General features: G+C 36.2%; 1 protein-coding gene across 2 annotated transcripts; it reads left to right on the top strand.

Annotated features, from left to right (window-relative positions):
* Positions 1-12,454: 12,454 nt before the first annotated feature.
* LOC137941062 (non-specific lipid-transfer protein 1-like) lies at positions 12,455-25,859 on the top strand. 2 transcript variants are annotated; one of them, XM_068786318.1, is made up of 2 exons: positions 12,455-12,829; positions 25,725-25,859. In XM_068786318.1, the coding sequence occupies exons 1-2, from the start codon at positions 12,480-12,482 to the stop codon at positions 25,732-25,734; spliced, it is 360 nt and encodes a 119-aa protein (XP_068642419.1). In that variant the 5' UTR covers positions 12,455-12,479; the 3' UTR covers positions 25,735-25,859. The 2 variants fall into 2 exon arrangements, with proteins under 2 accessions (XP_068642419.1, XP_068642412.1); XM_068786311.1 differs by lacking the exon at positions 25,725-25,859 and adding an exon at positions 12,920-13,093.
* The last annotated feature ends 129 nt before the right edge of the window (positions 25,860-25,988 follow it).

Genomic DNA, 25,988 nt, shown 5'->3' on the forward strand with positions numbered 1-25,988 from the left:
TATGCTTTTTCAATGATACTAACAAGTTACTTTCAGTTTTCCAAATAATTCAAAAATTCAACCAGTTTAAAGAATAATCACACATGAATCATCGACTAGAAAGATGTTCCGTATGATATTATAATGGTTAGTTATATGTGGGCAGTTGTAAACATGGCGAGCATGGTTAGGATGCTACACGTGATGGCATTCTCATTCGATCCTACAGTTGGGATTTTCCAAGTTAAGGAGGGAGTTGATTTTTCTATGGTTTATATGAAAAATATGTTAGAAAATCTTAATCTTAAATCCTAATCCAAAATTTATATCATGCCAGAATATTAGAATTCGGGATAACTACCTGGATCCATTCCAAACGATCACCTACTGTTGCGGAATTCTGTGGCAATCGATACAAACGAATGATTGGTTTTGTGATCTTCCTCAACTAAATCTATTTAGTTCCTCAATGGGACTGTCGTCTCTCTTCCAGATGGGGAAAAAGGAAACTGTGAGTAATTTAGTCTCTTGGGGACCATAACCATAATGTGTCTCCTTATATAGGGTTCCCATAATTCCATATGGTATCTACTCAATTAGCCCATATTCGTGGCCCATATTCCTTAATGGGCTTAACAAAATTAGATCACTTAATTTGGGCCCATTCCATTAAATAGTAAATATAATTGAATAATAAATATGTTGCCCAAATTAGAATAGGAAACGTGAGTTTCCTAACAATCTCCCACTTGGGTTACATATCATTCCTGAAATAATTATATCACAAATTCTTTAGACGCGCATCTGTATATTATTAATAATGGAACCACCGCGACTTTCATGATAATACAATCGTGACTGAACCACGATGATCGCCATACTAATACACTCAATGACATAGATCAAATATGGATGAGTAGCATGGAAATTACAAGCAATGTGATCTCGGACATGCCTATTTCCAACTGGTCCTTCTGTAGTCTTTAGTGAGACCTTTCCAAAGTCCTTAATACAATATGAACATTGCACATAGAAAAACACAAGCAAGTTCAGAAATAGAATAATAAGCAATCAATTTTATTACGTAAAAAATCGAATAACTCAATGTCTAAAGCAAACATATAGTACAAACATGACTCCCACTAAACCAAGGTATCCTAAAAAATAACTCCTATATGAGTCGTGTGCTCAAGAAAGACCTGAGGCGTTAAACCCTTGGTTAATGGGTCTGCTAGCATAGACTTCGTCACCATATGTTTTATAGAAATCTGCCTATCCTGAACTAGTTCCTTAACAACTAGAAACATGATGTCAATAAACTTCGACTTCGTCAAGCTCCTGCTATTGTTGGAATAAAGTACTACCGAGTTATTGTCATAGTAAATCTTTAATGGCCTGTCAATGTCATCTACCACTCGCAGCCAAGTGACAAAGTTTCACAACCATTTCCGTGGTTGGACGCCTCAAAACAAGCAATAAACTCCGTAGCCATGGTTGAAGAAGCTATGAGAGTCTGCTTAGTAGACCTCCAGGAGATAACTCCATCACCTAGCATAAAGATGTAGCCTGATGTGGAGCATCTGCTATCTTGGCATCCAACAAAGTCGGACTCAGAGAACCCAATGATCTCCAAACTGTCTGATCTTTGATAAGTGAGTATGTAGTCTTTTGTTCTCCTCAAATAACACATCACGCATTTGACTGCCTTCCAATGTTGCATACCTGGATCACTCAAATATTTGCCCAAAATTCCTACTATAAATGCTATGTCAGGGCGGGTACAAACTTGAGCGTACATTAGACTCCCTACTACTGATGCATACATTTTTTTTTGCATTTCTTTTCTTTCAAGATCATTATTAGGGCACTGTTTGAGACTAAACTTGTCTCCTTTAGCGACGAGTGTTTCTCTTGGTTTACTATCTTTCATGATGAATCTACTCAAAAACCTTATCGATATAGCTCTTTTGTGACAACCTAAGGATACCTTGAGAACAATCTCTAAGTATCTATATACCTAATACAAAAGAGGCATCACCAAGATCTTTAATTTCAAATTTCTTCGTCAGAAATTTCTTGGTTTCTCGCAGTAAACCTATATCGCTACTAGCAAGCAGAATGTCATCGACATATAATATCAGGAATATGTATTTACTCCCATTGAACTTATGATATACACAGTCATCAACAACATTCACCTCAAAATCGTACGAGGTGATGACTGGATGAAACTTGTGATACCATTGATGGGAAGCCTGTTTGAGACCATAGATGGATTTCATCAATTCATAGACCTTAAACTTTGGATAACGAGATACAAAGTTTTTTGGTTGTACCATATAAATTGTCTCATCAATGTGTCCATTAAGAAATTCAGTTTTGACATCCATCTAATGTAGCTCTAGATCTAAATGAGCCACTAGTGCCACTATTGTTCTAAAAAAGTCTTTCAAAGATACCAGAGAGAAAGTCTCTTTATAGTCTATGCCTTCCCTTTGAGTACAACCTTGAGCGACTAGACGGGCCTTATATTTCTATTTACAACCAATGGGCTTCACACTTTTAGGCAACTCGATGAGATCCTAAATATCATTGTCTTTCACAGACTTCATCTCATCCTTCATGGCAACAATCCACTTTTAAGAGTTAGAATTGTTCAAAGCTTGATAGAAGTAGATCAAATAATCTTCTGTCAATCCGAAGTCATCCTCATGTTCTTGGAGAAAGATGATATAATCATCTGGAATCACATTTCTCCTCTCCCTAGTGGATCTCCTTAATGGCACTTCTTGAGGTCATTGAGTTTGTTCTAAAGGTGGTGCAAAAGGAAGAATCTCATTGTTGTCTTTAACTAGAACAATGTCAGGAATAGGAACCTGAACATTGTCCTCTAGTGTCTGAACTGTGTCTTGAATAGCGATAGCTATGGAGACCTGATCACTGTCAATAACATATTCTTCTTCAAAGACAACATTCCTTATGTTTTCTTCCCCTCTAAACTCAATATCCTCAAGGAATCTCGCATTTCCCGTTTCAAAGAAGAATCTTGATGTGGAATTATAAAACTTATAGCCCCGAGAGGGTTCAACGTAACCAACGAAATAACAGCTAACCGTCCTTGAGTCCAATTTACTTTCATGTGGCCTATAAGGTTGTGCCTCAGTTGGACAACCCCAAATGTGTAAGTACCTAATGCTAGGCTTCTTGCCTATCTAAAGCTCATAGGGATTTGTGGCAACTGCTTTACTCAGTACCCTATTAAGGATGTACATTGTGGTCTTTAAAGCTTCTCCCCAAAGTGACTCTGGCAAGGAGGAATGACTGATCATACTCCTTACCATATCCTTAAGAGTTCGGTTTCGTTGATCTGCAATACCGTTCATGTTGGGTTTGCCCGACATGGTGTATTACGGCACAATTCTACACTCTTTGAGGAAAATCGTGAAGGGTCCTGGACGTTGTTCTGCTAATCCATCATATCTTCCGTAGTATTCACCACCACGGTCAGATTTGATAGCCTTTATTCTTATTCTAAAAAGATCCTTCCGCAGCATCCTTACCTCTCTTCTTCTTCTTGTTTTGAGAGGTCTAGGCCAAGTGAGCACTTTTAATCTTATCCCGTTGTTGTCTCTCTTCCTCTTACACACAGTGAGATATAAGCTCATTTAGGGACCATTTGTCCTTCTGAGTGTTATAACTCACTTTGAATTTCCCAAAGTGTGCAGGAAGGGATATCAAAACCAAGTGCATGAGCAAGTCCTCAAACAACTCCAACTTAAGTGACTTGAGTTTTGATGCAAGATGAAACATCTCCATGATGTACTCCCTTATGTTCCATTTGCCTTTATACTTTATCGAAACGAGTTTAGCCAAAAGGATACTCACCTCCGACTTTTCGTTCATGGCAAAATATTGCTCAATTTCCTCCAGGAACTTCTTGGTGCTCTTGCTCACAGTCATAGAGCCCCGAAACGCCTCCGAAATGGTGTTTCATGATTATCAAGCACATTCGGTTGGAGCGCTCCCACTTCTCAATTTTAACTTCATCGAGGTTTTTCGGAGTAGAAGTGGGTTATTCTGCCCTAAGTACAAGATCTAAATCCATACAACCGAGCACAATTTGCACGATATCTTTCTATGCCTTAAAGTTTGTCCCGTTCAACATTGGAATGTTGCTTATTTGAATAGTAACATTTGTAGAAGTAGCAACAGAAACTGTATATAGAACAAACTAAATAAGCATACTCACATTAACTAGTATGTCCTATAAAGAAAAACAAGACATGTACAAACAATCCAAATTGAGGACCCATCTCAAGATACTTAGTACAACATTAATTCCTAATCTTTGGACAGTGAAACTAACTGTAAGTGGTACTCTCAGTGCAATGATTAAATACTAACAATCAGTTCTGTCAAACAATAACCTTTCTTTGGACTAATTATTGTTCACATGAAAAGTCTTTATAATTGTCACACATTTATCATCACATGCATGTTGTTGATTTGGCCAAACCATGTCTTCCTTTGGGTCGAACATAATGTGCATAAATAACTCCGCACAAACATCTATGTTTTTTTAGTCAAATTAATCTACACTACAGAGGTTACTTTGGCAATATGTAGATTCAATCAATTTAATTAAAATACTAGACCAATTGCATAAAAATAATAGGAATTTTCACAATGTACAACATTAATTCCTAGTCTTTGAACAGAGAAATTAATTGTAAGTGGTACACTTAGTGCAATGATCAAATACTAACAATCAGTTCTGTCAAACAACAACATTTCTTTGGACCGACTAATGTTCACATGAAAAACCTTTATAATTATCACACATTTATCATCATAGGCACGTTGTTGATTTGGCCAAATTATGTCTTCCTTTGGCCCGAGCATAGTTTGCATAAATAACTCTGTACAAATATCTATGTATTTTTAGTCAAATTAACCTACACTACAGAGGTTAGTTTGGCAACATGTAGCTTCAATCAATTTGATTAAAATACTAGACCAGTTGCATAAAAATAATAAGAATTTTCACAATTAAAAAATCAACTTAAATATGCATATTATACAACTATATGTGCATGCATAAATATTCATATGAATGAAAATTGCACAAAAATAGATTCTGTAATTTTTGCAATTTAATATATATCAACTTTTTTATCTAATGATAACACACGAATGCGAACTAACATACTGGCCATATGCTTTTCTAAATAGAAAAGCTTGCGTTCGGGTTCAAATCCGTGTTGGCGCAAAAATTCGATTTTGAGAACTAAGTCAGCTCGGTTCTCTCTCGGGCGAGCCGACTCAGCCCATCTGAGTCGACCCGAATCGCCCGATTCGACCCTTAACGTTTGAGTCATGTCAATCCGACCGACTCGCCTCAACCAACCCGATTCTCCGGAGTGGTCTGAGTCGACTCGTAATTTAAATTAAACGTAACCTAAGTTTCAAAAAAAAAAAAGAAAAAAATTTCTTATTCATCGACGCTGCAGTGCATCCAACGGGCACTACCATCTGCCCTGCTTCAGCGATTCCCAACGGGTGCTGCAGCCCCCAACGGGCATGGCTTCCTCCATCGCCCTCCCGTTTTCCCGTCGGATGTTGTTGCAGCGCGACTTCTTCCGTTGCCCCTTTTTCCCTTCCGATGACGAAAAAGCAATGATGACACAAAAAAATTTAGTTTTCTTTCTTCCTTTTTGCGCATGTTGGAGGTTGTCTTCAACCTCCAACCACTCGGAGAGGAGGGGTTGTCGGCTTCCTCTGGTGGCCCTCTGCCGGACGTAGCTGCAGCGTTTCCCAACGGACGTTGCAATGCGGGCCTCCACCGTCGACTTCCGTCTTTTGACGACAACGCAGGCCGACTCACAACCCCGAGACGAGTTCCGTGCAGAAGATCTGCACAATGTCGGCACTCTGTGTGTCGCCCTCCATGGAATTAGTCCAGAAATCCTAATAATCTAACAGTAATGTACTGGTTTGATACCACTTGTTAGAAAACCTTAATCGGAAATCCTAATCCATAATTTATATCATGCCAGAATATTAGGATTTGGGATAAATACTTTAATCCATTCCTAACGATCACCTACTATTGTGGAATTTTGCTGCAATCAATATGAACAAATGATTGGTTTTGTGATATTCCTCAACTAAATCTCTTCAGTTCCTCAATGGGACTGTCGTCTCTCTTCCGTATGGGGAGAAGGAAAACTGTGTAATTTAGTCTCTTGGGGACCATAACCATAATGTGCCTCCTAATATAGGGTTCCCATAGTTCCCTATGGTATCTACTCAATTGGCTCATATTCCTTAATGAGCTTCACAAAATTAGATCACTTAATTTAAGTACATTCTATCAAATAGTAAATATAATTGAATAATAAATATGTTGCCCAAATTAGAATAAGAAACGTGAGTTTCCTAACAAAATATTGCCCGGAGGTGTGCTCTGGCTAATTCAGCTAGTGGGAAGACAAGGGCAAAACTTGGGTTTACTGTAATTTTGGGATTTAAGATTCGAAAGACAGTCATCAGGTCTCCAATGTATCTAACTGGCTTGAAGTTGGAGATATAGTGTGTTTTATAATATATCACAAGTTTTCGTTTGTCTTTCTCCTCAAGCTTTACTTTGAAACTTGTAAGAAATATCAAGGTAGAGCTTATTGTAAAGGAAAGTTCTTGTTTCTTATTGAGAAACATACATTTCAAGTCATGAGTGAATTATGAGAAATTTTCATTACTCTATTATTGCATTCATATTAATTCCTTTTTTCTCTTCTTTCTTTCTTTTCCCCCAAATATTGTTATGTGGTCTACCTTTTTCTGTTTCTCTTTACTCTTTCTTCCAAATCCCACTGTGTAGTTAGGTCTTACTAAGGAAATGAACCAATAAGTTGTTCTTCCATCTACGCAAAACATTAGTTTCTTTGCATTAGCTACTATCTAGCTATTGTATGTTATGTAATTAAGGAACTATACCAGATATTCTACTATCTAGAATTTTTATTTCTTGGCTTTTAAATCAGAATTTGTACTCAATGGGTACTATTTATCAAAGCCGGAGAGACCGACTATGCAACAAATATAGTTCAAAATCCTTGAATGGAGGGGGATCCTCACCTTTTGTCGTTATATCAATAGTAACATAGGACTAGGTTAAACCATTACATAGTTGTCACCAATGACTGATATTGATTAGTAACACTTTATGTTATTGTACTATGCTATGTTCCTTATGATTTCGTATTTATTTGTTTCTTGTAGACACTATGGGAAAGGAAAGGAAGACGAAGAACACCCACAGGTCAATCATGTCATCATCTAGTGATGACGAGTCAATCACACTAGATCCTATTCTGCCTATAGAGCAAGTGAAGGAGGCCACTACCTAAGAAGCAAGGAGTATGTTTGAACACTAAGAAACGATCTCTAAGAGGGTGAGGGAGGAACTCCACAAGAACCTAATCCTACTACTTGGGGGGATGCAGCGAGTGATGGACAAGCTAATCCTTAGGAATTTGGCAGGAGAGAAAAGGCTCCACAAGCCTCTTCAAGCATAGATGTGAATGAAAGGCTCACCCGGATTGAACATGAGCTCAACTGAGATCATAGAAAATTTGGGTGATACGAGAATTGTGCTCTACCAGATTCTCACTCACCTTCAACCTCCTTTGGTACACCAGAGAATAAGATTAGGGTTCTATTTTATTCAGATTGATTACTTGATGGCTCAGAACCCTTCTCTTTATTTTCTTGTCCTTAGGTTAATGTCTTTTCTTGATCCTTGATGTATTTTTTCCACAAAGACACATTTTTAATTTTTTGAACCTTGCCTGTACTCCAATTTTGTAAGAGAGTTAATTCAATGAAATAAAGTGTATTATGTTATGGACTAATATGATACTATGTTAAACAATAAAGAATAACTATGTTACATTGTAGATAATCGTATGTTATGATAGATTTTAGTTTGACATTATCTTAAATGGCATCAAAAACATAGTTTACTATATAAAGTGAAACTATAATAACATACAAATAAATAAAATGATGTTTATTGCTCTCATTCTAGTGAGACACTATGTCATTAGCTACGAAATAGTAACCCACTCAAATAACCTAGTAACAATAATGAGCCATTCTATGCTCACTATGGACTCAAAAGAATCGTTTTTAACCATTAACAAGTGACACCATGCACAAATATATACTATTATGTTAAACAATAAATAATAACTATGTTACTCTATAGAAGATTATTATTTTATGCATCCCCATAATCATCAGATAGTTGTGATTTACAAAAGTATTATAGGTTCTAGCATGACACTATCTTAAAGGGGCATTAAAAGCATAGTCTACTACATAAAGTGACATACAAATATAGAGAATGATGTTTATTGTGCTCATTTTAGCTTGGCATTGTCATTGGTTATGAAATAACCAAAGAGTACTTTTGATTCAATAGTGAGCACAGTGTGGATTAGTATGAATACTTACTTATTTAGGTGAGAAACCTATTATTTAATAGCCAATGACACAACGTCCGTCTAGAAGAAGAGCAAAAAATATTGTTCTCTTTATTTGTTTGTTTTTGTAATTCCACTTTATTTCATTGATTATGTTCTTCATGTTGTTCCTTGTTGGTTAAGAAGTGGAATGGTCGAAGTACTTGTGGATGCTTGGTGCTTGTCCGGTATATGAGAGGGTTCTCTTATATTGGCTACCATAAATTCTATATTGTCTATGAGTTGTGCAATTTGGGCATCTCTTGCCAAGATTTGTTCGTCTCTTTCCTTCATTGCTTAGTGTAGTTCAACGATTTGCTCCTCGAGTGATTTTGTTTGCAATATCATCACAATAACTTTGCTCCAAGGTGATGAGATAGGTGATGCAACATGAAGCATCGTTTGAGGGTGACAAAACATTCAATCCATGGATTCAAGAAGCAACATTGCAGTAGGGGTCAAGCTGAATGATGCCATTGAGTTGTTAATGTGAAAATAGAGAAGGAGATGAGATGTAGAGGTTGTCCCACTGAGCAAGCAAAAAAATGTCAATGTACAGGGGAGCCGATCTATGAAATGTTATGACCATGAGTACAACAATGAAAAATAATTACAAAATTTCAGGTGGTGTAGGGTTCAAGCTCCAATTTAATCATTTGGTTTGATCTCCACTCACGAGCTTGACTTTAGCCTTGCTTAATCTGACGGACTAATTGGAGCTTCTTTGATCGACTAGCCTCAATTTATCGCTAGCCTTCCTTTGATGTTGATGAGAATATTTGATCTTGTATTATGTGTAGTGGCTTCAAGGATAGCAGTAAAGTAGAGACAAAGAAGATTTCTTGTTGCTACGAATCCAACAGAGCTTTTGGCTAATTTGTGATTTAAGGCATTGGGAGCACGATTCAAGCTTTTATTTTCTTGTGAACAAAGTTTCGATACACTTGAAATTTAGAAAAATTCTCTCTCGCAGATTTCTTCCAAATTTTCTCTCAAAATAAGTACCTCTATTTATAGGATGGTGGGGGTGTTTCAGCCATCTCACATTTTTTTTCTCTCCATAATCATCTTTCTCTCTCTACATACAAAGGAGAGGTTTACATGCCAAGACTCATATTTGACTTCATGAAGATGTGACACCTCACCTTTATCCCTTGCTACTTTTGCTTTAAAGTGGAGTCTTCCAACATGTCGTCCATGTGTCACCTTTTTGCTTATGTAGCACTTAGGTTGGTTCCCTTTTGATTTGATCATAGTTGTGACCTCACACAATTTGCTTTATCTTGACCATCGATGATGCTTTGATCTTGGTAATCAACTTTAATTTTCACTAAAATCTTGATTTTGTCCTTTCATTGATCCTTTGACTAAATCTTCATACTTTGACCCTTGAGAAGTTCGACTTTGATCAACGATCAACTAATAATCAAGTTCTTTCAATCTTGATTGTTGAAAGATGTCGATGATCTGAACCATTGATCAAGGTTCTAATTTTGGTGATTGAATTTTCAAGTCTACATATAGTTTACTTTATTTTCTATGAAAGTTACATTGTTTCCTTTAGAAAATCATTTACTACCTTTTAACAACTTTAGGGGCATTAACATAAAATTTAAATTATTTATACTATAAATAGGAAAGAAAGATTTGTGAACCTTAATCTCTTTTCTTCTTGCAAATTCCAACACCTGTGACCTCTTCAATGAGGGCACTTGACATCTAAGGGCATGTTAGTGCGCAACGTAAGTGAAATGTATTTCACTTACGTTAGGGAAAGTGAGTCGAAACCCGTTAGTACGCCCAGTAAGTGACGGGGGAAAGTGAAATACAGTTGTATTTCGTTTTCCCTCGTTTCAGGCATAAAACGATGGTAAGTGAAATCCGAGGGGTCGAGCTCGGATTTCACTTATCATCGTTCAAATACATCTCGTTCTCAGGGAGGAACCTCTGTCGAACAAGGTTTCGGAGAATTTTTTTTTTCTCTCTCGCGACCTTCGGCTTCTCATCTCTCTCGACCTCCGTCGCAGAGCACGGGAGGCCAAGCCTCTGCCATAGAGCCTCTCGGCCTCCCTCTCTTCTCCCTCTCAGCGTACCGTTGGAGCGTCACCTTTGTCGTCGTTGCCCGTTGGCTCACTGCCTCTATTGTTGTTGCCCACTGGCCTGTTGTCTCCGTTGTCGTTGCCCGTTGGCCCACTACCTCTGTTGCTGTTGCCCGCTGGCCTATTGCCTCCGTTGCCGTTGCCCGCTGGCCCGTCGTCGTAGTCTCGTGCCGCTGAGGAAGATGATGCTGGCAGGAAGACAAGGGTTTAATTTTGCCTAAGTTAGGAAAAATTAAACCGTCGTAAAAATAATAATTTATATTTTTTATTTATAAAATAATTATTTTTATTTATTTAATATATTTATTTTATAATTACTATTTTAATATATTTTAATTATCCCATTGCTATAATTAATTAAACCAATGGTTTTAAATTTTGTGACAATATATTATTAATTAATAATACATAAAATATATTATGTTATTAATAAATATATATTTATTTATTATATTAAATTAGTGGTTTTTAATGTTAAAACATATCTTATGTTATTAAAAAATAATTTATTTATTTATTATGTTCACTTATGTTATTTTTTATTTTTTTATTTATTTTTAATAATTTATTTTAGTCGTTCGTACTCAGAGAGAGTATGCAGTACAATCTGCAAGAGCATCATATTATCGAGATATTTTAGCAATTCAGATGTGGCAAAATTATTGACTATTATGTTTTAATGCCACTAAATATTTTTTATGTTGTACTTTTGTATGAACAAATATAATTTTTTATATTAAAAAGGTGATTGAGTTATATTTGTATTATTTTTATTTTTATTATTACAATATTTGTGTAGTACGCTATGTAGTACGATATTTGTATAATTATTTTATATTTAGATATTAGAAAATTAAAATTTGATTAAAATTTTAATAATATAAAAGTAAGCATTTGTTTAAGTATTATATTTAATATATTTTATTTATTAACTAATATTAATTTAATTTTCTTATAGTCAGATATATCAAAATATTTTATTTAATAAATAATCTATATGCATTTTACACCACACTTTCCAGTGTACATACTAACACAAACAAGTACTTTATACTACACTTTCCATTGCGTACACTAACACAAACAAGTACTTTATACTGCACTTTCTATTGCGCACACTAACACAAACAAGTACTTTACATTCACTCTCACTTTCCCCAGGGAAAATACTTTTCATTGTGCACTAAACACCCCCCCCCCCCCCCCCCCCCCCCCCCCAAATCTAAATGTATTGATTTGGCTAAAAATATATGGTGATAATGGTGTCAATGGTGAAGGATCAACATTCCCCATCTCTCTCATGAACATAAATATGATTAAATCTTAAAAAAATATACTTAAAATTAACCAAAAATACTCCAATGATCTTTAGAAAGTAAAGTAAACTTGGATAATACCAAAATAATATTTTTTCAAAAATATGCTTAACTACAAAATTTAAAATACATATTCAAATATAGAGAAGTCTATCATAAACGGCTTTTTTTTACCGGTGGTCTTTGATGCCTTCACTTTAAATTGATTACCAAACCTACACTCTCTTCGTTTCTTTACACCTTTCTTTTCAATCGAAAACCACTTTTTCATTTAAATTGTAGGCACTTTCTGGCTAAATTTGAACCAGAAACTTGTTATTTCTCGAACGGAATCATTAATGGTGCTCTCACCCAAAATTTCTTCTCTTGTTATTGTTCTTCACAGTTTATGAGCTCTTTTGAGCTACATAAATTGCGCCGATCAGAAAGGTAATGTAATTGGACGGTCATTTAGAAATCAATCAAGACTGGATTCAAAGGCCGCCAACTTTTTGCTTTTATATATTCCCCAGCGATGCATGACCAGAGAAAAACATACAAGCTTCAGTGCAAGAAAATCCATGGCCTCTCTTGCATTTCGCACTACTCTTGTTGGTTTCCTTCTCTGCTCGTGGGTTGCAGCTCCCTACGCGGTGGCCGCCGTCATGACCTGCGACCGGGTGGTGTCTGCTGTCACCCCCTGCATCGATTACCTACGCAACGGAGGTGAGCCATCATCACTATGCTGCACCGGACTGCAGAGCCTCAACTCCGCCGCCACCACCACCTCCGACCGCCAGACAGTCTGCAGCTGCGTCAAGAGAGCTGCTGCCGCCGTCACTGGACTTGTCTACCAACAGGTGGTCTCCCTCCCTGCCAAGTGCGGCCTCCATGTTCCTTACCAGATCACCCCTACTACCGACTGCTCCAAGTAAGTCACAGTCTCCAATCTATTCCATCTATTCTTTGGTTGAACATTTGAGAAGATGGGTTGATACTGGGTTTGGATTGTGCTGTGCAGGGTGCAGTGAAGTCTCATGATAACTATGAAGAGCGTCTTGCTGTTGCTGTTGGGTTTTAATGATGTTTAAATAAAGGATTTGTAGCATTGAAGTCGACGATGCTTTAAGAATTTCCAATGGGCGAATTTCTTTTATGGTTTTATGCTTTTTCAATGATACTATCAAGTTACTTTCAGTTTTCCAAATAATTCAAAAATGCAACCCCTTTAAGCAAAAGAAATATCGTGTTAAAGAATAATCACACATGAATCATCGAGTAGAAAGATGTTCCGTATGATATTATAATGGTTAGTTATATGTGGGCAGTTGTAAACATGGCGAGCATGGTTAGGATGCTACACATGATGGCATTCTCATTCGATCCTACAGTTGGGATTTTCCAAGTTAAGGAGGGAGTTGATTTTTCTATGGTTTATATGAAAAATATGTTAGAAAATCTTAATCTTAAATCCTAATCCAAAATTTACATCATGCCAGAATATTAGAATTCGGGATAAATACCTGGATCCATTCCAAACGATCACCTACTGTTGCGGAATTCTGCGGCAATCGATACAAACGAATGATTGGTTTTGTGATCTTCCTCAACTAAATCTATTTAGCTCCTCAATGGGACTGTCGTCTCTCTTCCAGATGGGGAGAAAGGAAACTGTGAGTAATTTACTCTCTTGGGGACCATAACCATAATGTGTCTCCTTATATAGGGTTCCCATAATTCCCTATGGTATCTACTCAATTAGCCCATATTCATGGCCCATATTCCTTAATGGGCTTAACAAAATTAGATTACTTAATTTGGGCCCATTCCATTAAATAGTAAATATAATTGAATAATAAATATGTTGCCCAAATTAGAATAGGAAACGTGAGTTTCCTAACAATCTCCCACTTGGGTTACATATCATTCCTGAAACAATTATATCACAAATTCTTTAGACGCGCATATGTATATTATTAATAATGGAACCATTTTATATATTAATAATGGAACCACTACGACTTTCATGATAATACAATCGTGATTGAACCACGATGATCGCCATACTAATACACTCAATGACATAGATCAAATATGGATGAGTAGCATGGAAATTACAAGCAATGTGATCTCGGACATGCCTATTTCCAACTGGTCCTTCTTTAGTCTTTAGTGAGACCTTTCCAAAGTCCTTAATACAATATGAACATTGCACATAAAAAAACACAAGCAAGTTCAGAAATAGAATAATAAGCAATCAATTTTATTACGTAAAAAATCGAATAACTCAATGTCTAAAGCAAACATATAGTACAAACATGACTCCCACTAAACCAAGGTATCCTAAAAAATAACTCCTATATGAGTCGTGTGCTCAAGAAAGACCTGAGGCGTTAAACCCTTGGTTAATGGGTCTGCTAGCATAGACTTCGTCACCATATGTTTTATAGAAATCTACCTATCCTGAACTATTTCCTTAACAACTAGACACATGATGTCAATAAACTTCGACTTCGTCAAGCTCCTGCTAGTATTGGAATAAAGTACCACCGAGTTATTGTCATAGTAAATCTTTAATGGCCTATCAATGTCATCTACCACTCGCAGCCAAGTGACAAAGTTTCGCAACCATATTCCGTGGTTGGACGCCTCAAAACAAGCAATAAACTCCGTAGCCATGGTTGAAGAAGCTATGAGAGTCTGCTTAGTAGACCTCCAGGAGATAACTCCATCACCTAGCATAAAGATGTAGCCTGATGTGGAGCATCTGCTATCTTGGCATCCAGCAAAGTCGGAGTCAGAGAACCCAATGATCTCCAAACTGTCTGATCTTTGATAAGTGAGCATGTAGTCTTTTGTTCTCCTCAAATAACACATCACGCATTTGACTACCTTCCAATGTTGCATACCTGGATCACTCAAATATTTGCCCAAAATTCCTACGATAAATGCTATGTCGGGGCGGGTACAAACTTGAGCGTACATTAGACTCCCTACTACTGATGCATACATTTTTTTTGCATTTCTTTTCTTTCAAGATCATTATTAAGGCACTGTTTGAGACTAAACTTCTCTCATTTACGACGAGTGTTTCTCTTGGTTTACTATCTTTCATGATGAATCTACTCAAAAACCTTATCGATATAGCTCTTTTGTGACAACCTAAGGATACCTTGAGAACAATTTCTAAGTATCTATATACCTAATACAAAAGAGGCATCACCAAGATCTTTAATTTCGAATTTCTTCGTCAGAAATTTCTTGGTTTCTCGCAGTAAACCTATATCGCTACTAGCAAGCAGAATATCATCGACATATAATATCAGGAAGATGTATTTACTCCCATTGAACTTATGATATACACAGTCATCAACAACATTCACCTCAAAATCATACGAGGTGATGACTGGATAAAACTTGTGATACCATTAATGGGAAGCCTGTTTGAGACCATAGATGGATTTCATCAATTCATAGACCATAAACTTTGGATAACCAAATGCAAAGTTTTTTGGTTGTACCATATAAATTGTCTCATCAATGTGTCCATTAAGAAATTCTGTTTTGACATCCATCTGATGTAGCTCTAGAACTAAATGAGCCACTAGTGCCACTATTGTTCTAAAAAAGTCTTTCAAAGATACCCGAGAGAAAGTCTCTTTATAGTCTATGCCTTCCCTTTGAGTACAACCTTGAGCGACTAGACGGGCCTTATATTTCTATTTACAACTAATGGGCTTCACACTTTTAGGCAACTCGATGAGATCCTAAATATCATTGTCTTTCACAGACTTCATCTCATCCTTCATGGCAGCAATCCACCTTTAAGAGTTAGAATTGTTCAAAGCTTGATAGAAGTAGATCAAATAATCTTCTGTCAATCCGAAGTCATCCTCATGTTCTTGGAGAAAGATGATATAATCATCTGGAATCACATTTCTCCTCTCCCTAGTGGATCTCCTTAATGGCACTTCTTGAGGTCATTGAGTTTGTTCTAAAGGTGGTGCAAGAGGAAGAATCTCATTGTTGTCTTTATCTAGAACAATGTCAGGAATAGGAACCTGAACATTGTCCTCTAGTGTCTGAACTGTGTCTTGAATAGCGATAGGTATGGAGACCAGATCACTGTCAATAACATATTCTTCTTCAAAGACAACATTCCTTATGTTTTCTTCCCCTCTAGACTCAATATCCTCAAGAAATCTCGCATTTCCCGTTTCAAAGAAGAATCTTGATGTGGGATTATAAAACTTATAGCCCCGAGAGGGTTCAACGTAACCAACGAAATAACAGCTAACCGTCCTTGAGTCCAATTTACTTTCTTGTGGCCTATAAAGTTGTGCCTCAGTTGGACAACCCCAAATGTGTAAGTACCTAATGCTAGGCTTCTTGCCTATCTAAAGCTCATAGGGGTTTGTGGCAACTGCTTTACTCAGTACCCTATTAAGGATGTACATTGTTGTCTTTAAAGCTTCTCCCCAAAGTGACTCTGGCAAGGAGGAATGACTGATCATACTCCTTACCATATCCTTAAGAGTTCGGTTTCGTTGATCTGCAATACCGTTCATGTTGGGTTTGCCCGACATGGTGTATTACGGCACAATTCTACACTCTTTGAGGAAAATCGCGAAGGGTCCTGGACGTTGTTCTACTAATCCATCATATCTTCCGTAGTATTCACCACCATGGTCAGATTTGATAGCCTTTATTCTTATTCTAAAAAGATCCTTCCGCAGCATCCTTACCTCTCTTCTTCTTCTTGTTTTGAGAGTTCTAGGCCAAGTGAGCACTTTTAATCTTATCCCGTTGTTGTCTCTCTTCCTCTTACACACAGTAAGATATAAGCTCATTTAGGGACCATTTGTCCTTCTGAGTGTTATAACTCACTTTGAATTTCCCAAAGTGTGCAGGAAGGGATATCAAAACCAAGTGCATGAGCAAGTCCTCAAACAACTCCAACTTAAGTGACTTGAGTTTTGATGCGAGATGAAACATCTCCATGATGTACTCCCTTATGTTCCATTTGCCTTTATACTTTATCGAAACGAGTTTAGCCAAAAGGATACTCACCTCCGACTTTTCGTTCATGGCAAAATATTGCTCAATTTCCTCCAGGAACTTCTTGGTGCTCTTGCTCACAGTCATAGAGCCCCGAAACGCCTCTGAAATGGTGTTTCATGATTATCAAGCACATTCGGTTGGAGCGCTCCCACTTCTCAATTTTAACATCATTGAGGTTTTTCAGAGTAGAAGTGGGTTATTCTGCCCGAAGTGCAAGATCTAAATCCATACAACCGAGCACAATTTGCACGGTATCTTTCTATGCCTTAAAGTTTGTTCCGTTCAACATTAGAATGTTGCTTATTTGAATATTAACATTTGTAGAAGTAGCAACAGAAACTGTATATAGAACAAACTAAACAAGCATACTCACATTAACTAGCATGTCCTATAAAGAAAAACAAGACATGTACAAACAATCCAAATTGAGGACCCATCTCAAGATACTTAGTACAACATTAATTCCTAATCTTTGGACAGTGAAACTAACTGTAAGTGGTACTCTCAGTGCAATGATTAAATACTAACAATCAGTTCTGTCAAACAATAACCTTTCTTTGGACTAATTATTGTTCACATGAAAAGTCTTTATAATTGTCACACATTTATCATCACTTGCATGTTGTTGATTTGGCCAAACCGTGTCTTCCTTTGGGTCGAACATAATGTGCATAAATAACTTCGCACAAACATTTATGTTTTTTTAGTCAAATTAATCTACACTACAGAGGTTACTTTGGCAATATGTAGATTCAATCAATTTAATTAAAATACTAGACCAATTGCATAAAAATAATAGGAATTTTCACAATGTACAACATTAATTCCTAGTCTTTGAACAGAGAAATTAATTGTAAGTGGTACACTTAGTGCAATGATCAAATACTAACAATCAGTTCTGTCAAACAACAACATTTCTTTGGACCGATTAATGGTCACATGAAAAACCTTTATAATTATCACACATTTATTATCACAGGCACGTTGTTGATTTGGCCAAATTATGTCTTCCTTTGGCCCGAGCATAGTTTGCATAAATAATTCTATACAAATATCTATGTATTTTTAGTCAAATTAACCTACACTACAGAGGTTACTTTGGCAACATGTAGCTTCAATCAATTTGATTAAAATACTAGACCAGTTGCATAAAAATAATAAGAATTTTCACAATTAAAAAATCAACTTAAATATGCATATTATACAACTATATGTGCATGCATAAATATTCATATGAATGAAAATTGCACAAAAATAGATTCTGTAATTTTTGCAATTTAATATATATAAACTTTTTTATCTAATGATAACACACGGATGCGAACTAACATACTGGTCATATGCTTTTCTAAATAGAAAAGCTTGCGTGCGGGTTCAAATCCGTGTTGGCGCAAAAATTCGATTTTGAGAACTAAGTCAGCTCGGTTCTCTCTAGGGCGAGCCGACTCAGCCCATCTGAGTCAACCCGAATCGCCCGATTCGACCCTTAACGTTTGAGTCATGTCAATCCGACCGACTCGCCTCAACCAGCCCGATTCTCCGGAGTGGTCTGAGTCTACTCGTAATTTAAATTAAACGTAACCTAAGTTTCAAAAAAAAAAAAAAAATTTCTTATTCATCGACGCTGCAGTGCATCCAACGGGCACTACCATCTGCCCTGCTTCAGTGATTCCCAATGGGTGCTGTAGCCCCCAACAAGCATGGCTTCCTCCATCGCCCTCCTGTTTTCCCATCGGATGTCGTTGCAGCGCGACTTCTTCCGTTGCCCCTTTTTCCCTTCCGACGACGAAAAAGCAATGATGACGCAAAAAAATTTAGTTTTCTCTCTTCCTTTTTGCGCATGCTGGAAGTTGTCTTCAACCTCCAACCACTCGGAGAGGAGGGGTTGTCGGCTTCCTCTGGTGGCCCTCTGCCGGACGTTGCAATGCGGGCCTCCACCGTCGGCTTCCATCTTTTGACGACAATGCAGGCCGACTCACAACCCCGAGACGAGTTCCGTGCAGAAGATCTACACAATATCGGCACTATGTGTGTCGCCCTCCATGGAATTAGTCCAGAAATTCTAATAATCTAACAGTAATGTACTGGTTTGATACCACTTTTAGAAAACCTTAAACGGAAATCCTAATCCATAATTTATATCATGTCAGAATATTAGGATTTGGGATAAATACTTTAATCCATTCCAAACGATCACCTACTATTGTAGAATTCTGCTGCAATCAATACGAACAAATGATTGGTTTTGTGATATTCCGCAACTAAATCTCTTCAGTTCCTCAATGGGACTGTCGTCTCTCTTCCGGATGGGGAGAAGGAAAACTGTGTAATTTAGTCTCTTGGGGACCATAACCATAATGTGTCTCCTAAATAGGGTTCCCATAATTCCCTATGGTATCTACTCAATTGGCTCATATTCCTTAATGAGCTTCACAAAATTAGATCACTTAATTTCAGTACATTCTATCAAATAGTAAATATAATTGAATAATAAATATGTTGCCCAAATTAGAATAAGAAACGTGAGTTTCCTAACAAAATATTGCCCGGAGGTGTGCTCTGGCTAATTCAGCTAGTGGGAAGACAAAGGCAAAACTTGGGTTTATTGTAATTTTGGGATTTAAGATTCGAAAGACAGTCATCAGGTCTCCAGTGTATCTAACTAGCTTGAAGTTGGAGATATAGTGTGTTTTATAATATATCACAAGTTTTCTTTTGTCTTTCTCCTCAAGCTTTACTTTGAAACTTGTAAGAAATATCAAGGTAGAGCTTATTGTAAAGGAAAGTTCTTGTTTCTTGTTTAGACACATACATTTCAAGTCAAGAGTGAATTATGAGAAATTTTCATTACTCTATTATTGCATTCATATTAATTCATTTTTTCTCTTCTTTCTTTCTTTTTCTGCCAAATATTGTTATGTGGTCTACCTTTTTCTGTTTCTCTTTACTCTTTCTTCCAAATCCCACTGTGTAGTTAGGTCTTACTAAGGAATTGTACCAATAAGTTGTTATTCCATCTACGCAAAACATTAGTTTCTTTGCATTAGCTACTATCTAGCTATTGTATGTTATGTAACTAAGGAATTGTACCAGATATTGTATGTTATGTAACGTTTGTTACATAAATTATAGCATTCAATCTAGCTTTAGGGTGTAACATTACCTAACACCGATATGCCACTGATACAGTTAGAGAAGAAAAAACTTCTTGCTTTGACACATAACATAAAGTACCAAGTCACTTCATAACAAACTACCCTGTGACAGTTTAACTTAGTTTTATGTATGCAACTAATGCAATAGTATATCTATTTTATAGAGAAGGTTACATATTTCAATGAATGATAAGGGGGCATCAGAAAATAGTTTCCAAGTATGTGTTGTTCATTGTATTTTTCCTTATTTTACTTGGAAATATACTCTACAATTGTTGGCTAACGTATAATGGTGGAAGGACCCTCCATAATATTTTCTTGGAAAGTAACAATTAGAATTTTTATTTCTTGGCTTTTAAATCAGAATTTGTACTCAATGGGTACTATTTATCAAAGCCGGAGAGACCGACTATGCAACAAATATAGTTCAAAATCCTTGAATGGTGGGGGATCCTCACCTTTTGTCTTTATATCAATAGTAACATAGGACTAGGTTAAACCATTACATAGTTGTGACCAGTGACCGATATTGATTAGTAACACTTTATGTTATTGTACTATGCTATGTTCCTTCTGATTTCCTCTTTAGTTGTTTCTTGTAGACACTATGGGAAAGGAAAGGAAGATGAAGAACACCCACAGGACAATCATGTCATCATCTAGTGATAATGAGTCAATCACACTAGATCCTATTCCGCCTATAGAGCAAGTGAAGGAGGCCACTACCTAAGAAGCAAGGAGTATGTTTGAACACTAAGAAACGATCTCTAAGAGGGTGAGGGAGGAATTCCACAAGAACCTAATCCTACTACTTGGGGGGATGCAGCGAGTGATGGACAAGCAAATCCTTAGGAATTTGGCAGGACAGAAAAGGCTCCACAAGCCTCTTCAAGCATAGATGTGAATGAAAGGCTCACCCGGATTGAAGATGAGCTCAACTGAGATCATAGAAAAATTGGGTGATACGAGAATTGTGCTCTACCAGATTCTCACTCACCTTCAACCTCCTTTGGTACACCAGAGAATAAGGTTAGGGTTCTATTTTATTCAAATTGATTACTTGATGGCTCAGAACCCTCCTCTTTATTTTCTTGTCCTTAGGTTAATGTCTCTTCTTGATCCTTGATATATTTATTCCACAAAGACACATTTTTATTTTTTTGAACCTTGCCTGCACTCCACTTTTGTAAGAGAGTTAATTCAATGAAATAAAGTGTATTATGTTATGGACTAATATGATACTATATTAAACAATAAAGAATAACTATGTTACATTGTAGATAATCGTATGTTATGATAGATTTTAGTTTGACATTATCTTAAATGGCATCAAGAACATAGTTTACTATATAAAGTGAAACTATAATAACATAAAAATAAATAAAATGATGTTTATTGCTCTCATTCTAGTGAGACACTATGTCATTAGCTACGAAATAGTAACCCACTCAAATAACCTAGTAACAATAATGAGCCATTCTATGCTCACTATGGACTCAAAAGAATCGTTTTTAACCATTAACAAGTGACACCATGCACAAATATATAATACTATTATGTTAAACAATAAATAATAACTATGTTACTCTATAGAAGATTATTATTTTATGCATCCCCATAATCATCAGATAGTTGTGATTTACAAAAGTATTATAGGTTCTAGCATGACACTATCTTAAAGGGGCATTAAAAGCATAGTCTACTACATAAAGTGACATACAAATATAGAGAATGATGTTTATTGTGCTCATTTTAGCTTGGCATTGTCATTGGTTATGAAATAACCAAAGAGTACTTTTGATTCAATAGTGAGCATAGTGTGGATTAGTATGAATACTTACTTATTTACGTGAGAAACCTATTATTTAATAGCCAATGACACAACGTCCGTCTAGAAGAAGAGCAAAAAATATTGTTCTCATTATTTGTTTGTTTTTGTATGTCATTGATTATGTTCTTTATGTTGTTCCTTATTGGTTAAGAAGTGGAATGGTCGAAGTACTTGTGGATGTTTGGTGCTTGTCTAGTGTATGAGAGGGGTTCTCTTATATTGGCTACCATAAATTCTATATTGTCTATGAGTTGTGCAATTTGGGCATCTCTTGCCAAGATTTGTTCGCCTATTTTCTTCATTGCTTAGTGTAGTTCAACGATTTGCTCCTCGAGTGTTTTTGCTTGCAACATCATCACAATAACTTTGCACCAAGGTGACAAGATAGATGAAGCATCATTTGATGGTGACATAACATTCAATCCATGGATTCAAGAAGCAACATTGCCGTAGGGGTCGATCGGAATGACAACATTGAGTTGATAATGTGAAAGTAGAGAAGGAGATGAGATGTAGAGGTTGTCCCACTGAGCAAGCAAAAAAATGTCGATGTACAGGGGAGCCGATCTATGAAATGTTATGACCATGAGTACAACAATGGAAAAGAATTACAAAATTCCAGGTGATGTAGGGTTCAAGCTCCAATTTAATCATTTGGTTCGATCCCCACTCATGAGCTTGACTTTAGCCTTGCTTAATCCGACGGACGAATTGGAGCTTCTTTGATCGACTAGCCTCAATTTATCGCTAGCCTTCCTTTGATGTTGATGAGAATATTTGATCTTGTATTATGTGTTGCGGCTTCAATGATAGCAGTAAAGTAGAGACAAAGAAGATTTCTTGTTGCTACGAATCCAACAGAGCTTTTGGCTAATTTGTGATTTAAGGCATTGGAAGCATGATTCAAGCTTTTGTTTTCTTGAGAACAAAGTTTCGATAAACTTGAAATTTAGAAAAATTCTCTCTCCCAAATTTCTTCCAAAATTTCTCTCAAAATAAGTACCTCTATTTATAGGGTGGTGGGGGTGTTTCAGCCATCTCACATTTTTCTCTCCATAATCATCTTTCTCTCTCTACATACAAAGGAGAGGTCTACATACACCTCACACAATTTGCTTTATCTTGACTATCGATGAGGCCTTGATCTTGGTAATCAACTTTAATTTTCACTAAAATCTTGATTTTGTCCTTTCATTGATCCTTTGACTAAATCTTCATACTTTGACCCTCGAGAAGTTTGACTTTGATCAATGATCAACTAATAATCAAGTTCTTTCAATCTTGATTGTTGATAGATGTCGATGATCTGAACCATTGATCAAGGTTCTAATTTTGGTGAGTGAATTTTCCGGTCTACATATTGTTTACTTTATTTTCTAAGAAAGTTAAATTGTTTCCTTTAGAAAACCATTTACTACCTTTTAACAAAGTATTTACTACCTTTCCGTAGAGCCTCTCAGCCTCCCTCTCTTGTCCCTCTCAGCGTACCGTTGGATCGCCGTCTCAGTCGCCATTGCCCGTTGGCCCGCCGCCTCTATCGCCGTTGCCTGCTGGCCCGTCGTCGTAGTCTCGTGCCGCTGAGGAAGACGACGCACGCAAGAAGACGATGGTTTAATTTTTTCTAAGTTAGGAAAAATTAAACCGTCGTAAAAATAATAATTAATATTTTTTATTTATTTAATATATTTATTTTATAATTACTATATTAATATATTTTAATTATTCCTTTGCTATAATTAATTAAACCAATGGTTTTAAATTTTTTGACAATATATTATTAATTAATAATACATAAAAATATATTATGTTATTGATAAATATATATTTATTTATTATATTAAATTAGTGGTTTTTAATGTTAAAACATATCTTATGCTATTAAAAAATAATTTATTTATTTATTATATTCACTTAAGTTACTTTTTTATTTATTTATTTATTTTTAATAATTTATTTTAGTCGCTCGTACTTAGAGGGAGTCTCCAGTACAATCTACAAGAGCATCATATTATCGAAATGTTTTAGCAATTCAGATGTGGCAAAATTATTGACTATTATATTTTAATGCCACTAAATATTTTTTATGTTGTACTTTTGTATGAACATATATAATTTTTTATATTAAAAAGGTGATTGAGTTATATTTGTATTATTTTTATTTTGATTATTACGATATTTGTGTAGTACGCTATATAGTACGATATTTGTATAATTATTTTATATTTAGATATTAGAAAATTAAAATTTGATTACAATTTTAATAATATAAAAGTAAGCATTTGTTTAATTATTATATTTAATATATTTTATTTATTAATTAATATTAATTTAATTTTCTGATAGTCAGATATATCAAAATATTTTATATAATAAATAATCTATATGCACTTTATCCCACACTTTCCATTGTGCATACTAACACAAACAAGTATTTTATACTGCACTTTCCATTGCGCACATTAACACAAACAAGTACTTTACACTGAACTTTCTATTGTGCACACTAATACAAACAAGTACTTTACATTACACTTTTCATTGCGCACACTAACACAAACAAGTACTTTACACTGTACTTTCCATTGCGCACACTAACACAAACAAGTACTTTACATTCTCTCTCACTTTCCCCAGGGAAAATACTTTTCTTTGTATTTCATTTCACTCTGCACTTACATTGTGCACTAACCCCCTCCTAAATCTAAATGTATTGATTTGGCTAAAAATATATGGTGAAAATGGTGTCAATGGTGGAGGATCAACATTCCCCCATCTCTCTCATGAACATAAATATGATTAAATCTTAAAAAAAATTACTTAAAATTAACCAAAAATACTCCAATGATTTTTAGAAAGTAAAGTAAACTTGCATAACACCAAAATATTTTTTTTATAAAATGGTCTTAACTACAAATTTTAAAATAAATATTCAAATATAGAGAAGTCTATCATAAACGGCTCTTTGATGCCTTCACTTTAAATTGATTACCAAACCTTCACTCTCTTCGTTTCTTTACACCTTTCTTTTCAATCGAAAACCACTTTTTCATTTAAATTGTAGGCACTTTCTGGCTAAATTTGAACCAGAAACTTGTTATTTCTCATACGGAGTCATTAATGGTGCTCTCACCCAAAATTTCTTCTCTTGTTATTGTTCTTCACAGTTTATGAGCTCTTTTGAGCTACATAAATTGCGCCGAGCAGAAAGGTAATGTAATTGGACGGTCATTTAGAAATCAATCATGACTGGATTTAAAGGCTGCCAATTTTTTGCTTTTATATATTCCCCAGCGATGCATGACCAGAGAAAAACATACAAGCTTCAGTGCAAGAAAATCCATGGCCTCTCTTGCATTTCGCACTACTCTTGTTGGTTTCCTTCTCTGCTCGTGGGTTGCAGCTCCCTACGCGGTGGCCGCCGTCATGACCTGCGACCGGGTGGTGTCTGCTGTCACCCCCTGCATCGAATACCTACGCAACGGAGGTGAGCCATCATCACTATGCTGCACCGGACTGCAGAGCCTCAACTCCGCCGCCACCACCACCTCCGACCGCCAGACAGTCTGTAGCTGCATCAAGAGAGCTGCTGCCGCCGTCACTGGACTTGTCTACCAACAGGTGGTCTCCCTCCCTGCCAAGTGCGGCCTCCATGTTCCTTACCAGATCACCCCTACCACCGACTGCTCCAAGTAAGTCACAGTCTCCAATCTATTCCATCTATTCTTTGGTAGAACATTTGAGAAGATGGGTTGATACTGGGTTTGGATTGTGCTGTGCAGGGTGCAGTGAAGTCTCATGAGAACTATGAAGAGCGTCTGGCTGTTGCTGTTGGCTTTTAATGATGTTTAAATAAAGGATTTGTAGCATTGACGTCGACGATGCTTTAAGAAATTCCAATGGGCGAAGTTCTTTTATGGTTTTTGTGCTTTTTCAATGATACTATCACGTTACTTTCAGTTTTATAAATAATTCAAAAATACAACCAGTTTAAGCAGAAGAAAAATATCTTAGGTTTAGAATTAGTTGAGAAAGAAGTTTTCTAA

Source organism: Aristolochia californica, unplaced genomic scaffold (genome assembly GCF_029961685.1).
Source record: "Aristolochia californica isolate CCGP_79_NKW_82.1479 unplaced genomic scaffold, dmAriCali1.0.hap1 SCAF_10, whole genome shotgun sequence".
Taxonomy (NCBI): domain Eukaryota; kingdom Viridiplantae; phylum Streptophyta; class Magnoliopsida; order Piperales; family Aristolochiaceae; genus Aristolochia; species Aristolochia californica.

What these genes read in the sequence shown, in the direction of transcription:
- LOC137941062 (XM_068786318.1), top strand. Translation starts at nt 12,480, where the DNA reads ATGGCCTCTCTTGCATTTCGCACTACTCTTGTTGGTTTCCTTCTCTGC.